Raw genomic sequence first — 16,513 nt, 5'->3', positions numbered from 1 at the left:
TATGATCGCACTGTGAGGTTTTACAAGACTTAAGTTCAAATTACCTACCTTCTCTTTGTTAGGTAAAGTCTGAGTTCTTGTAAAAGTGTCTCCTCCGTTAATACTGATCAGTTCTCCATCTACAGGCGGAAACGGGGCGGGGAAGACCACTACGTCACTCTTGAGCGTGTCTGAGCTGAAACACACGTCATACTGCTGAGTAGCTTTAGAGTAAGACCAGCTCCCGTCAGGGTGGGTGGTGATCATGGGGGCGCTGTACCTGCTGAAAGTGCCGTCTGTCCTGTGACATCTGACTGCTATTAAAGTGATGAGGCTGAGCAGAAAGATGACGGACACCGACACAATGGCGATCAGCAGGTACAGGTTCAAATCCGAGAAGCTGTCCTCCTTTACAGGCACATGTCTGAACTGAATCTGGATTTCAGCCGTGCTTTCAACCACCACCACATCAACAGACACAGTAGCTGACAGGGAGGGTTCTCCGTTATCAGAGACCAAGACCACCAAGGGGTGAGTTTTGAGGTCATTGTCACTCATTCTCCTCTTAGTCCTGATCTCCCCGGTGCTGGTTCCGATCCTGAACAGGTTGTTTCCTTTGGGCTCAGACAGGTGATAAGAGAGCAGCGCATTGTATCCAGAGTCTGCGTCTACAGCCCTGATCTTTGCCACAAAGTATCCCGCTTCAGCAGAATAGGGGATGCTCTCACTGTTAACGGAGCCATGCTCAGAATATGGCGCGAGAATCATGGGACTGTTGTCATTTTCATCCAGGATTAAAACGTTGACAGTGACGTTGCTGCTGAGCGGAGGAACACCAGAGTCTGTGGCCTGAACTTTAACCTGGAACGTTTTTAACTCCTCATAGTTAAAAGACTGCAGGGTGATTATATCTCCAGTTTCTGAATTTATATTTAAAATAGATGAAACTGGAATGTTTTTAAGAGAACTATCTAACAGTGTGTAAGTCACCTTTGCGTTAACATCTAGATCAGCATCGAAGGCATTTACTGTATAAATTACTGAGCCTGTTGGACTGTTTTCTTTGACATAAACACTAATAAAAGGCTCCGTAAATCGGGGTGGATTATCATTAACATCAGAAACATGAACAGTAATGACTTTGTTACTGAACAGAGGTGGAGCTCCTTCATCCGTGGCTGTAATGGTGACATTATAAACAGAAGTGGTTTCTCTGTCCAGCGGTCCATCTACAACTAAAGAATAATCATTTTTGTAGTTGGATTTGAGATTAAACGGAACAGATCCAACTACCTTACAGCTGGTTACACCATTCTTCCCTCCATCTTTATCACTTACTGTAATAAAAGCAACAATAGTCCCCAGTTCAGCGTCTTCTTTTACTGGCGTTATCAGTGACGTCACTGATATTTGTGGGGGATTATCATTCATATCAATTATCTCTATCAGTAATTTAGCATGTGCACTACGAGGAACGGTACCCTGGTCCGTTGCTTGTACTCTGACTTCATAAGCAGGCGTCTCCTCATAATCCAATCCACCCTTCACTGTGATTTCTCCTGTTTCTGAATTGAGATCAAAAATATTTGATGGATCAATATTCCCTCGTTTGATAAAGGAATATAAGATTTTACTGTTCATGCCTTCATCTAAATCTGTGGCATTTAACTTGATAACAAGTGTTCCGGGAGTGACATTTTCTTTGACACGCACTTTATAAAGCAGTTTGCTAAACGCGGGAATATTATCATTTACATCGATTACATTCACATGTATTTGTAATGATCCCGTTCTTGGAGGTTTTCCTCCATCTACAGCGGTCAGTATTAGATTGATTACTGACTGTTTTTCTCGGTCCAAAGCTTTTTGCAGCACCAGCTCAGCAGACACACCGTGCTCTCCGCCGCTCTGCACATCAAGTGAGAAATGCTCATTTTGACTGAGCTTGTAGGTCTTCACTGAGTTGCTTCCTATGTCTGCGTCCACGGCCACAGGGAGAAGATATCGCTCTCCCGTCAACGATGATTCAGAAATATTTAAGTAATACCTGCTTTCGAGAAATGCAGGTGAATTGTCGTTTACATCTAATATATTAACCTCTACGCGATGTGCAGTCATTGGATTGCTTAGAAAAGCTTGTAATTTTAAGGAGCATTTTATAGTCAGTGGACAAAGCTCCTCTCGGTCTATCCGCTCCTCAACTAAGAGATTCCCACTCCGTAAGTTAACGTTAAGATATGTCTTACTGTAACTGGAAACCAAGCGTAGATCCCTGTTTTCTAGTTCCTGTACATTGATGTTTAAATCCTTTGCGAGATTCCCCACCACTGTGCCTTTGTTCACCTCCTCGGAAATCGAGTAGGCTAACTGCGAAGCAGCCCAGTGCCAAAGACAAAGAAACACAACAATGCGAATCCAGACGTGTTCCTCCTTTGGTCGAATATACATTGTTGATCCACAAAAAGAAGTGAACACAAGTGAACATTAATCCTCATTTGAGAAATGTACACCCGAAGCGATAAGTTATATAAGGAGCTCCTACTCTCATGGACACAGCACCTTCCGCGTGTGTGCAATGGCCGATGAGTATTTCATTTTTTCCCGTGCAGGGAGGAGTTTTAACTACATGAATACATTCAGGTCTATGGTCTCCTGCGACATCATGTGGACAAAGACTACTAACAGCATTCTACATAGCCGAATATCTTAAGCAATAGTGAATGTTTCGTTTTTGTTTGGAAATAAAAACTTGTTGTATTTAGAATGTAAGGGGAAAATCTCGTTAGTGGAAAAGCTCGATTATTTCAGTGAGTTAACAAGCATGTACGCAGTTAAAGTAATTCATTATTTACACTAACAAAGATTATAATTCTGATTTTAAATCTAGGCAGTCTTGAAGCTCTCTCTCTCTCTCTCTCTCTCTCTCTCTCTACACACACACACACACACATATATATATATATATACATATATAATAACTAAAAGCGTGTTATTGAATGATCCTACACAATCACCTCGTATAAAGCTTGGTGCACAACGTCTAGCACCACGGACAGTGAGTTTTCACCACATAAAATTTCACGTCTTTCACATCACTAGAAAACGACAGCAGCTGTCACATATTTGAGTTTGTGGTTTTGGTCAACATGGCGAACCGTGTTGATTACATAAAAATGACTGACAATTATTCCAAGAAAGGAGGTGATAGCACGGCATCAAGGGCCACAAAAGATCAGCTATTTTTTCTTATGAACTGTGAAGACTAATAAATGAATTAATAACTAAATCTCAAAATATCATTAACCATTGAATTTTTGCGCCCAGAAATTCACTTAAATGATTTTTTGGCTAAGTGTTGAAAGTACTGAAAGCTAAATCAAAGCTTAATTGCTCTTATGTTCAAAATAATGTATCAACGTCAAACAGTCTTGTGAAGATGGATTAAGGTTGGTGTTTTGTTGCCTACCTTCTCTTTGTTAGGTAAAGTCTGAGTCCTGGTAAACGTGTCTCCTCCGTTAATACTGATCAGTTCTCCATCTACAGGTGGAAAGGGTGCGGGGAAAACCACCACGTCACTCTTGAGCGTGTCTGAGCTGAAACACACGTCATACTGCTGAGTAGCTTTAGAGTAAGACCAGCTCCCGTCAGGGTGGGTGGTGATCATGGGGGCGCTGTACCTGCTGAAAGTGCCGTCTGTCCTGTGACATCTGACTGCTATTAAAGTGATGAGGCTGAGCAGAAAGATGACGGACACCGACACAATGGCGATCAGCAGATACAGGTTCAAATCCGAGAAGCTGTCCTCCTTTACAGGCACATGTCTGAACTGAGTCTGGATTTCAGCCGTGCTTTCAACCACCACCACATCAATCGACACAGTTGCTGACAGGGAGGGTTCTCCGTTATCAGAGACCAAGATCACCAAGGGGTGAGTTTTGAGGTCATTGTCACTCAATCTCCTCTTAGTCCTGATCTCCCCGGTGCTGGTTCCGATCCTGAACAAGTTGTTTCCTTTGGGCTCAGACAGGTGATAAGAAAGCAGCGCATTGTAACCAGAGTCTGTGTCTACAGCCCTGATCTTTGCCACAAAGTATCCCGCTTCAGCAGAATAGGGGATGTTCTCACTGTTAACGGAGCCATGCTCAGAATATGGCGCGAGAATCGTGGGTCTGTTGTCATTTTCATCCAGGATTAAAACGTTGACAGTCACGTTGCTACTGAGCGGAAGAACACCAGAATCTTTGGCCTGAACTTTAACCTGGAACGTTTTTAACTCCTCATAGTTAAAAGACTGCAGACTGATTATATCCCCAGTCTCCGAATTTATATTTAAAACAGATGAAACTGGAATGTTTTTAAGAGAACTATCTAACAGCGTGTAAGTCACTTTTGCGTTAACATCTAGATCAGCATCGAAGGCATTTACTGTATAAATTACTGAGCCTGTTGGACTGTTTTCCTTCACATACACATCCATAACAGGTTGCGTAAATCGAGGTGCATTATCATTAACATCAGAAACATGAACAGTAATGACTTTGTTACTGAACAGAGGTGGATTTCCTTCATCTGTGGCTGTAACGGTGACATTATAAACAGAAGTGGTTTCTCTGTCCAGCGGTCCATCTACAACTAAAGAATAATCATTTTTGTAGTTGGACTTGAGATTAAACGGAACAGATCCAACTACCTTACAGCTGGTTACACCATGTTCCCCTCCATCTTTATCACTCACTGTAATCAAAGCAACAATAGTCCCCAGTTCAGCGTCTTCTTTTACCGGTGTCATTAGTGACGTCACTGATATCAGTGGGGGATTATCATTCATATCAAATATTTCTATAAGCACTTTAGCATGCGCACTGCGAGGAGAGATGCCGTGATCTTTTACTTGTACTCTGACTTCATAAGCATGCGTCCCTTCATAATCTAATCCACCTTTCACTGTGATTTCTCCTTTTTCTGAATTGAGATCAAACATATCTGATGGATCACTGCTGCCCCTTTTGATGAAAGAATACAGTAGTTTACTGTTCATGCCTTCATCTAAATCTGTGGCATTTAACTTAACCACAAGTGTTCCGGGTGTAGAATTTTCTGTCACTCTCACTTTATATAGAGATTTGCTAAACACCGGCGCATTATCATTGGAATCTATTATGTTTACTGTTATTTGAAGTGTTCCTGATTTGGCAGGTTTTCCTCCATCTACAGCGGTCAGAATGAGATTAACTACCGACTGTTTTTCTCGATCTAAAGCTTTCTGCAGCACTAATTCAGCAGAAATTGCATGTTCATCACCGCTCTGTACATCAAGCGAGAAATGTTCATTTTGATTCAGCCTGTAGGACTTCACCGAGTTACTGCCTAAATCTGCATCTTCCGCTATAGGCAGTAGGTATCGTTCTCCTGCTGAGACTGTTTCAGATATATTTAACGAAAATGACTTTTCAATGAATTCTGGTGAATTATCATTTATATCTAACACGGTCACTTCGATGCGATGCACATTCACTGGATTGCTTAAAACAGCCTGTACTCTTAGGGAACACTGCACCGTTCTCAGACAAAGCTCCTCTCTGTCAATTCTGTCGTTAACAAAGAGGCTTCCGGTTCTTAAATTCACGTCAAAATATTTCTTACTGTAACTCGAAATAATACGCAGATCCCTGGTTTCCAGCTCTTGTACATTGAGGTTTAAGTCCTTTGCGACATTCCCTACCACAGTGCCTTTGTTCGTCTCCTCGGAAATGGAGTACGATAATTGTGAAGCAGACCAGTGACAGAGACAAAGAAGTATAACCATATGAATCCATGCACAATCTCGGTTTCCCATAGTTGAACAGTCAACGCATAAATCTGTAAATCCAGATGATTCTATATCCTGTAAATATCCGCTATAAACACCATTATCCAGCAGCAGCAGCCCTTCTCGCCACAGTATAGTCCCAGTGTGTCTTTAAACTGGTGTCCAATGACGGCCTCAGTATTCCCGTACAGGGTGGAGTTATAGATATACAATTGTTTCTACGGTCTCCAACGACACCGTGTGGCAAATGTTAGACGACTCAAGAGAAATATGAGCAACATTAAACCCCCATGATTTGTTGCATTACAAATATTTTACAATTACATTTCCAGTCTTAGAGTTTTTGTCTTGGTCAGTTGTCAGTTTTTATATATAATACTTAAATATTTGCGCATATCCGTTTTTAGACATGAACCCGAAACTCTGAAGAGGCATTAAAGGCTAGAATATTACCTCAGTAGTGCAGTGTATTTAGAAAGAAAGTGAATTCACAGCAAATTAAAATGAAATAAAACAGAAGTGATACAATAATAATAATAATAAAAAAAGAAAACACCTCTTCGCCAAAATATGACCTTGTGCTTTTAACTAATTTTAATAAAAAAAAAAAAAAGGTTCTGAGTATACTGGCACTGAGAGTTCAATCGTGACGTTGCATCTTTGTTTCAGAACCACGGATAGCGCTGTAGCCACCAGCATGAACAATGATTTGTTAAGCAGACAGGAATCTAAAAAAACAGGGGAACAAAATGGGCACGATCGCTTTGTTCTCGAAGTGTGGTAGATAAGAAGGTTAATCGTGAGTGCTGATATTACAATAAGCGGTGATATTAACGGCTATGACAACCGGGGGATTCCTACTTTTTCGTTGCTTTAATTTGAGAGTCTGATGATGCGGTGAATATAAAATCTAAATTGTAAACAGAAAGCACTCGAATAAAAACTCAAAAGCACATACCTTCTCTTTATTAGGTAATGTCTGAGTCCTGGTAAAAGTGTCTCCTCCGTTAATACTGATCAGTTCTCCATCTACAGGTGGAAACGGGGCGGGGAAAACCACTACGTCACTCTTGAGTGTGTCTGAGCTGAAACACACGTCATACTGCTGAGTAGCTTTAGAGTAAGACCAGCTCCCGTCAGGGTGGGTGGTGATCATGGGGGCGCTGTACCTGCTGAAAGTGCCGTCTGTCCTGTGACATCTGACTGCTATTAAAGTGATGAGGCTGAGCAGAAAGATGACGGACACCGACACAATGGCGATCAGCAGATACAGGTTCAAATCCGAGAAGCTGTCCTCCTTTACAGGCACATGTCTGAACTGAGTCTGGATTTCAGCCGTGCTTTCAACCACCACCACATCAATAGACACAGTAGCTGACAGGGAGGGTTCTCCATTATCAGAGACCAAGACCACCAAGGGATGAGTTTTGAGGTCATTGTCACTCATTCTCCTCTTAGTCCTGATCTCCCCGGTGCTGGTTCCGATCCTGAACAGGTTGTTTCCTTTGGGCTCAGACAGGTGATAAGAAAGCAGCGCATTGTATCCAGAGTCTGCGTCTACAGCCCTGATCTTTGCTACAAAGTATCCCGCTTCAGCAGAATAGGGGATGCTCTCACTGTTAACGGAGCCGTGCTCAGAATATGGCGCGAGAATCGTGGGACTGTTGTCATTTTCATCCAGGATTAAAACGTTGACAGTGACGTTGCTGCTGAGTGGAGGAACACCAGAGTCTGTGGCCTGAACTTTAAAGTGGAACATTTTCAGCTCCTCGTAATTAAAAGACTGCAGGCTGATTATGTCTCCAGTCTCTGAGTTTATGTTTAAAACAGTTGAAATCGAAAATTCTTTCGGATAGTTCTCTATTAACGAATACGTTAATTTAGCATTTTCATTTGTGTCAGCGTCACATGCTGTCACTTTTGTGATTATGTCTCCCACTTTACTGTTCTCTTTCACGTAAATATTAATATAGCCATCTGGAAAACTCGGTGCATTATCATTAACATCAGAAATGTGCACAGTGATTACAGCACTGCTTGAAAGAGGCGGACTGCCTTCATCGGTAGCGATTATAGTTACACTGTATTGTGATAAAGTCTCCCTGTCAAGCTGACCGTTAACTACTATTGAGTAATAGTTTTTGTAATTTGACTTTAATTTAAATGGGATGGAATCTTTCAATTTACAACTGGTGAGGCCATTTTGCCCCCCGTCTTTATCCGTTACAGTCACAAGTGCAACTACTGTTCCAATTTCAGCATTTTCCTTTACTGGGCTCATAAGTGAAGTTACTGAAATCTGTGGTGCATTGTCATTGACATCAACAATCTCTAACAGCACTTTAGAATAACCGCTACGAGGGGAAGCGCCTTGGTCGCTAGCGCGCACTCGTAATTCATATGCAGTGTTTTCCTCGTAATCCAGATTACCCTTCACAATGATTTCACCGCTCTCAGGAATAACAATGAACTTTTCAGGGGAATCTACATTTCCTCTTTTCAGTAAAGAATACCTGACGTCTGAGTTTGAACCCTCGTCCAAGTCTGTTGCATTTAATTTGAGTATTGTTGTACCTATAGGCACACTTTCACTGACGATTACTTTATGAAGCGGCTTACTAAATGAAGGCGTGTTATCGTTAACGTCTATGACATTCACAAAAATCTGCATGGTGCCAGATCTCACAGGCTTTCCCCCATCAACGGCTGTCAATGTTAGTTTAATAGCGGATTGTTTCTCTCGATCTAAAGCTTTTTGCAGCACTAACTCAGCAGACAAATGGTCTCCTCCGCTACTGACATCTATGGAGAAATGCTCGTTTGGACTTAATTTGTAGGATTTCACTGAATTGCTGCCAGTGTCTGCATCCTGAGCTGCCGGGAGCGGATACCTCTCTCCCGTTGAAGATGATTCGGAGATATTAAACACATGGATTTGTTCAAGGAATGTCGGAGCGTTATCGTTGACGTCCACAATGCTGACTTCAACGCGATAAATATTCATGGGATGGTTTAACAGTCCCTCTATACTTAAAGAACACTTTGGTAAATTAGGACAAAGCTCTTCTCGGTCTATTCTTTCGCCAACGAACAAAGCTCCTGTCCGTAAATTAGCCTCAAAATATGCCTTACTGTATCCCGATACAATCCGAAATCCTCGTTCCTCCAGTTGTTGTGTATTAATGTTCAAATCCTTCGCGATATTCCCCACTACCGTGCCTTTGTCCACCTCCTCAGAAACGGAGTAGGAAATCTGAGCAACACAGTAGCCGGATAAACAAAGAGTAATGGCGAACAACATCCATTCCCCCTCTCTGTGGTGTCGGAGACTCATTCTGTTTTGTAGATATTATTCCAGAGAAATAAACGCACTTCATTCACTAATGCAGACAAATATCCGAAAGACTACCAAGCTCTCTAAATGTAGATACCATCGTTCATGACGAGGCGATTTACTAACCCGGACAGAAACGCAGAGGCTGTCTCTTATTTCACCAACAGTGAAGGTGGAGCTTTAACTCATAATTTACATCAGTGAGTTTGTGGTCTTGGGCGACATCTAGTGTTCCTTTTATCGACAACAGTTTAATATTTAGAGATTGTTTGTTTTCCCAAACACACCAGAAATGGATCACGAATATCAGATGTCATAAGATATTAACTTTTTGTGTTGCAGAAAACGTCGTGCACACTAAAAAAAGCCAGGTAAATTGGAACTACGCAATCAGGGAAGAGTTTTGTTAATTAGAAAAGAGAAAATCTTCACATTCAGTTAAAACATTACAAGTTATATAACCAACGATTTTGCCTTTCCAGGTGAACATATTAGGTACTGTAAATTATATGGTACAAATTATGGACCAGCTGATCATTTATGGGCATGTAACTTCAAAATTTTATTTATACAAGTTTATGGTGTTGAGACTCACAGATAAGCTATTTTAGGACATGAAGCTAAACACGAAAGACTCGCAGACAAAGAGAAATCAGCACCGCGGAGAGCGCCTTTCCCATTATGCAGCTTCAGACCATATAGTTACTAGTTATTTACTGTGTTAGACCAGCACTTTTCATATAGTCGATTGATTAAGAAAATACTTCAGTGAGGGAAGTCATATTTGCAGCATTACACTAATAAAAACGTATGTAATCTACTTTTCTGTATGAATGTACGAATTTTGCATTAAACCATGTACACTGACATTACAGTATTATGCTATGTGTGGGTATCAAAATACAGACAGGGGTGGTATCCCTTTAACTGGAATTAGTGGTTGAAAGCATCTTACCTTCTCTTTGTTAGGTAAAGTCTGAGTCCTGGTAAAAGTGTCTCCTCCGTTAATACTGATCAGTTCTCCATCTACAGGTGGAAACGGGGCGGGGAAGACCACTACGTCACTCTTGAGCGTGTCTGAGCTGAAACACACGTCATACTGCTGAGTAGCTTTAGAGTAAGACCAGCTCCCGTCAGGGTGGGTGGTGATCATGGGGGCGCTGTACCCGCTGAAAGTGCCGTCTGTCCTATGGCATCTGACTGCTATTAAAGTGATGAGGCTGAGCAAAAAGATGACGGACACCGACACAATGGCAATCAGCAGATACAGGTTCAAATCCGAGAAGCTGTCCTCCTTTACAGGCACATGTCTGAACGGAGTCTGGATTTCAGCCGTGCTTTCAACCACCACCACATCAATAGACACAGTAGCTGACAGGGAGGGTTCTCCGTTATCAGAGACCAAGACCACCAAGGGGTGAGTTTTGAGGTCATTGTCACTCATTCTCCTCCTAGTCCTGATCTCCCCGGTGCTGGTTCCGATCCTGAACAAGTTGTTTCCTTTGGGCTCAGACAGGTGATAAGAAAGCAGCGCATTGTATCCAGAGTCTGCGTCTACAGCCCTGATCTTTGCCACAAAGTATCCCGCTTCAGCAGAATAGAGGATGCTCTCACTGTTAACGGAGCCATGCTCAGAGTAAGGAGCCAGAATTGTTGGATTATTATCATTTTCATCCAGGATTAAAATGTTAACAGTCACGTTGCTGCTGAGCGGAGGAACACCAGAGTCTGTGGCCTGAACTTTAAACTGAAAACTTTTTAACTCCTCATAGTTAAAAGACTGCAGACTGATTATGTCTCCAGTCTCTGCGTTAATGTTTACCATTGTAGACACCGGCACTGATTTACTGTTACTCTCTAAAAATGAATATCTCACCTGACTATTCCGGTCAGTGTCCGCATCATGTGCAGTTACCCTTTTAATAATCTCCCCAACTTTACTGTTTTCTTTGACGTAGACATTAACAACCGATTCTGAGAAATTAGGCGAATTGTCGTTTATATCAGAAACGCGAATAGTAATCACAGTTGTGTTCATTAAGGGCGGACTCCCTTCATCGGTCGCTGAAACTGTAACGTTGTATTGGGAGGTAATTTCTCTGTCAAGGGCCCCGTCAACGACTAAAGAATAATAGTTTTTGTAGTTGGTTTCTAGTTTAAAGGGAACATCATTTTTTATTTTACATTTAATTTCCCCATTCTTACCTCCATCGCGGTCGAGTACGGATACAAGTGCTATCGCAGTACCTACACCTGCGTCCTCCTTGACGCTGCTGAGGAGTGACGTCACTGTTATCGCCGGGGCGTTGTCATTTACGTCTATTACCTCAACCAGCACCTTACAGTGAGCAGACATCGGTGGCTGGGCCTTATCGTTAGCTTCTGCGCGGATCTCAAACGCTGTATATTCCTCATAATCAACATTAGCTTTGACTGTGATCACCCCCATTACAGGATCAATGTGAAAAATCTCTAATATACGATCCTGCCCTTTACTTCTCAAAGAATACATTATCTCACCGTTTGTTCCCTGATCTGCGTCTGTTGCATTTAGTGTAATCACATTTGTCCCGATTGGTGTGTTCTCGAATAAACGAGTTTTGTACAAGGGGGTACTAAACACTGGTGGGTTATCGTTTATATCTAAAACGTGTATAATAACTAGTGACGTGCCAGATCTGGATGGAGTCCCTCCATCTGTAGCAATCACTGTGAGATTTATCACAGGCTGCTTCTCTCTGTCCAGCGTTTTCTGTAAGACTAGTTCGGCATAGACGCTTTCTCCGCCTTTGATAGTAGCGAGAGAAAAATATTCATTCGGCGTCAGCTTAAAAGCGTTAACCATATTCTTCCCCACATCTGCATCAATAGGCTCAGACAAAGCGAATTTCATCCCAGGCAGAGTATTCTCTGCTATGTCTATAATCTGAGACCTTTCCGTGAATAACGGGTCGTTGTCGTTGACATCTAGAATATTTATTTCTACGCGATAGAGCTTTAAAGGATTGTTTATCACAGCTTCTACATTGACTGTGCATTTTAGGGTCTTCGCACAGAGCTCCTCTCTGTCTACTCTCTCATTAACATAGAGAGCACCGGTTTTTAGATTTACCTCGAAATATTTTCTTTTCGAGCCGCTGACAATCTGAAACATGCGAGATTCCAGTTCCTGAAGGCTGAGATTTAAATCCTTAGCGATATTTCCCACAGAAGTCCCCACATCCACTTCCTCAAACACGGAATATGAGAGCTGCACAGATTGCGCTTCCCGACAACACTCCAGCAGCACAAGCACCAGATATGAAACAATAGACATCCTCATTGGTACATGCATAAATCCACAACGTAATTGAAACGCAGATCCCAACAAGGTCACCTTTTCACAATTTCTATAGTTACTATAAATACACTTTCAGATATGCGCTAAATTATAGTGTACACCTACATGTACAAAATAATATATACACCCTCGGTCCTTTCGCACCGTCCTTGCCGTTTTTGTCAAAAAGCCCGGAGAGCCACATCCTCTTGTACAACTGGGAGGAGCACGAAACTACAACACAGAAATCTCAGTGTCACAGTCTGCGGCGCCACCACGTGGACATCTGCCACAACTGTCACAATATCTCTTTCATAAATAGTCAACGGATGTTTGTGAGCGATTCTTAGTATTTCACCTTCTTTTTTACTGTTGGTAAAATGCATCTGAAATGTTACTAAATTAATTTAATACTATATGTAAATTAAATTCACAAGTTGATTGATTTCGTCTGATAATGAACAGAACAAAAAACACATATACACACCACCGAATCCACACTGTGTATGTATAAAACGAAAATAAAACAGAAAATATAAAATGTTCTCCAAATTGTACTTAATATACTGGTTAATTTCTGTAATGAAATAACACAACTGGAAATGTTAAATACCGCTTTAACAGGTTCAGCCTGGGTCCTTGCAAGTGTCTCCGTGAAGTACAGGTGCAATTTTTTTATGCTACGGTTGACCTAAAAGGTTCAGAAAAGAAAGTTTACCCTTACCTTCTCTTTGTTAGGTAAAGTCTGAGTCTTGGTAAAAGTGTCACCTCCGTTAATACTGATCAGTTCTGCATCTACAGGCGGAAACGGGGCGGGGAAAACCACCACGTCACTCTTGAGCGTGTCTGAGCTGAAACACACGTCATACTGCTGAGTAGCTTTAGAGTAAGACCAGCTCCCGTCAGGGTGGGTGGTGATCATGGGGGCGCTGTACCTGCTGAAAGTGCCGTCTGTCCTGTGGCATCTGACTGCTATTAAAGTGATGAGGCTGAGCAGAAAGATGACGGACACCGACACAATGGCAACCAGCAGGTACAGGTTCAAATCCGAGAAGCTGTCCTCCTTTATAGGCACATGTCTGAACTGAGTCTGGATTTCAGCCGTGCTTTCAACCACCACCACATCAATCGACACAGTAGCTGACAGGGAGGGTTCTCCGTTATCAGAGACCAAGACCACCAAGGGGTGAGTTTTGAGGTCATTGTCACTCATTCTCCTCCTAGTCCTGATCTCCCCGGTGCTCGTTCCGATCTTGAACAAGTTGTTTCCTTTGGGCTCAGACAGGTGATAAGAAAGCAGCGCATTGTATCCAGAGTCCGCGTCTACAGCCCTGATCTTTGCCACAAAGTATCCCGCTTCAGCAGAATAGGGGATATTCTCACTGTTAACGGAGCCATGCTCAGAGTAAGGAGCGAGAATTGTTGGAGTATTATCATTTTCATCCAGGATTAAAATGTTGACAGTGACGTTGCTTGTAAGTGGAGGAACACCAGAGTCTGTGGCCTGAACTTTAAAGTGGAAAGTTTTTAACTCCTCGTAGTTAAACGAGTGCAGGCTGACTATATCTCCTGTCTCTGAATTAACAGTTACCATTGAAGCCCTTTGCATGGTCTTGGAAGAGCTGCTAATTAAATGATACATTGATTTTGCGTTTTCATTTAAATCCAGATCTGTTGTTGTCAGTTTATGAATAGTAGTTCCAATCGGACTATTCTCTTTCACATACAGAGTAATTGGAGAGTTCGGGAATTTAGGAGGGTTGTCATTTACATCAGAAACGTGAATAGTGATAACAGTTGTGCTGGACAGAGAGGGCGTCCCTTCATCTGTAGCTACAATATATATATCATATCGGGAAACAGTCTCTCTGTCAAGAAGCCTGTCCACTAGCAAAGAATAATAGTTTTTATAGTTGGATTTTAATTTAAATGGCACAGAACCTGTTATCTTACAGTTTGTGAGGCCATTTTTACCCCCGTCTTGATCAGTGATAGTCACCATAGCAACAGCTGTGCCTATTTCGGCGTCCTCTTTCACTGAACTCATGATTGAAGATACTGAGATTTCTGGAGCATTGTCATTAACGTCAATGACTTCAACTAAAACTTTGCCATGTGCACTGCGAGGAGGAGTTCCTCTGTCTCGGGCTTGAACGCGGATCTCAAATGCTTGGTTTTCCTCATAATCAATATTTCCTCGCACAGTAATTTCCCCAGTATTATTATTCAGGGAAAATTTGTCATCAGGGTTTAAACGTCCTCTTTCTGTAAATGTGTAGACAACCTGACCATTAATACCATCATCTAAATCACTCGCAGTGAGTGTTAGTAACGGTGTGCCAATATTTGCATTTTCAATTACTTGGACTTTGTAGAGAGATTTACTGAACACGGGTGAATTATCGTTCACATCCAGAACATTAACTTGTATTTGCAAAGTCCCCGTTTTGGGAGATTTTCCTCCGTCTATCGCAGTCAGAGTGAGCTCAATAACAGCTTGTTTTTCTCGATCTAAGGCTTTCTGCAGCACCAACTCAGCAGACACACTCTGGTCGCCAGTACTCTGTATATCTAAAGAGAAATAATCATTCGCGTTCAATTTATAAGTCTTCACTGAGTTAGCGCCAACATCTGGGTCATGCGCTATCGGCAATGGATGCCTTTCTCCGACATATGAGGACTCATACATATCAATTGTAGATATATCTTCTTGAAAAGACGGGGCATTGTCATTAATATCATTGATTACAACTTCAATTCGATGAAGACTGCGAGGGTTACTCAGTATGGCCTCGATATTTAAAGAGCACTTTACCGTATTAGGACATAGCTCCTCCCGATCAATTCTCTCGCTAACGAAAAGTACTCCAGATTCAAGATTGATATCAAAATACGGGGGTTTATACCCAGATGTAATCTGAAGACCCGCTGACTGAAGCTGCTGCACACTAAGATTTAAATCCTTCGCTAGATTTCCCACCGCAGCGCCTTTGTCCACCTCCTCACAAATGGAATAGGATATCTGAGCCACGGACCATTCACAGAGACAAAGAAGGCTGAAAAACAGACTCCAAATATTATCCCATTGTCTTCGAGCAGCCATCGCTGTTTATACAAAAGTATGAAATCCTGATTTATACTTCCTGGAAAGAAACGCCAAATATGAAAAATATCCCTTCATGTATCCACTCTCGCCAAGGATCCTCACTCATTAGGGCCTTGATCGTCTGTGCGCTTCTTTCACAAAGCAATGCCAGATGGTGACGTTTCATCTTTTCGTCATTAAATGAGGAGGAGTTTCTAAACGCCAACGACTATATTTTTTTGCATGGTCTCTAGCGGCATCTTGTGGCATTTCTGTATTCGGTTACATGGCCCGAAATATAAGATGTTTTTTTTTTTTAATATAAGGTATAACAGAATTAAAATCCATGCAGAATAATCCACAAATTACTTTTTTTTTTGGATGACATATACAGTTTAATGAATTCGTTTGTATTATTAATTATCTTTTTTTAAAATTATTATTCATCTTTATTTTTGTACACCGCCCAATATTCAGCACAACGGACAGCACCAGACTATAACGAGACAAAACAGAAGAAAGCTGCTGCCAGCACCATGGACAGCGGTTCAGTGCACTTTCAATGCATGCGGTTCAACTGCTAAACATAATTAGTACCCGATTTACCAAAATACAGCTATTAAACTATATGCCACTAATCTCTATGTGGCCGTAAACCAATAAAAATCTTAGGATGCCCTTTAAAAGTTGTAAACGTTCTTAAGAACAATTTACCGACTTACTCTGACACGTTTATTATATTTATACGGTGGCCCTGAGAGGCCAAACGGACTGCAACTTAAGAAAACAGGAAAAACGACAAAGGAAATAGGAAAAACGAAAACACAAATACGAAAAAACTGATTTTCAAAAGCACAAGGGAAGTGTTTCTGGGGAGACAATGACCCGACGGACCAGTTGCAGGAACCAAAATATGCTAAGAATTGCGCTGGGAGACACTTAAAAGAAGTGGAGGATCTATCGGTTTTGTGAGGAAAGAAAAGATAA

The 16,513-nt window shown here is 41.7% G+C and overlaps 1 protein-coding gene and 2 pseudogenes across 36 annotated transcripts in view; all 3 read right to left on the bottom strand.

Annotated features, from left to right (window-relative positions):
* The window catches only part of LOC101465246 (protocadherin alpha-C2), a 208,585-nt gene that overhangs the window by 53,349 nt on the left and 138,723 nt on the right, over positions 1-16,513 (bottom strand). The window contains exon 1 of one of the 36 annotated variants that reach the window (XM_076873783.1): positions 13,166-15,250. The exons of 33 other annotated variants lie outside the window; for them this stretch is intronic. In XM_076873783.1, coding sequence (XP_076729898.1) covers positions 13,166-15,130 — 1,965 coding nt within the window. In that variant the 5' untranslated portion in view covers positions 15,131-15,250. Of the gene's footprint in view, positions 1-48; positions 2,574-3,445; positions 5,938-13,165; positions 15,251-16,513 lie in introns of those variants that run through there. 2 more of the 36 variants (XM_024804840.2, XM_024804835.2) reach the window with 2 other exon arrangements.
* LOC143413298 (protocadherin alpha-2 pseudogene) lies at positions 6,699-9,395 on the bottom strand (annotated as a pseudogene).
* Positions 9,938-12,773, bottom strand: LOC111501405 (protocadherin alpha-3 pseudogene; annotated as a pseudogene).

Source organism: Maylandia zebra, linkage group LG2 (genome assembly GCF_041146795.1).
Source record: "Maylandia zebra isolate NMK-2024a linkage group LG2, Mzebra_GT3a, whole genome shotgun sequence".
NCBI lineage: Eukaryota > Metazoa > Chordata > Actinopteri > Cichliformes > Cichlidae > Maylandia > Maylandia zebra.
Note: the sequence above shows the minus strand (reverse complement) of the source record. Positions and strands in the feature narration are given on the sequence as shown.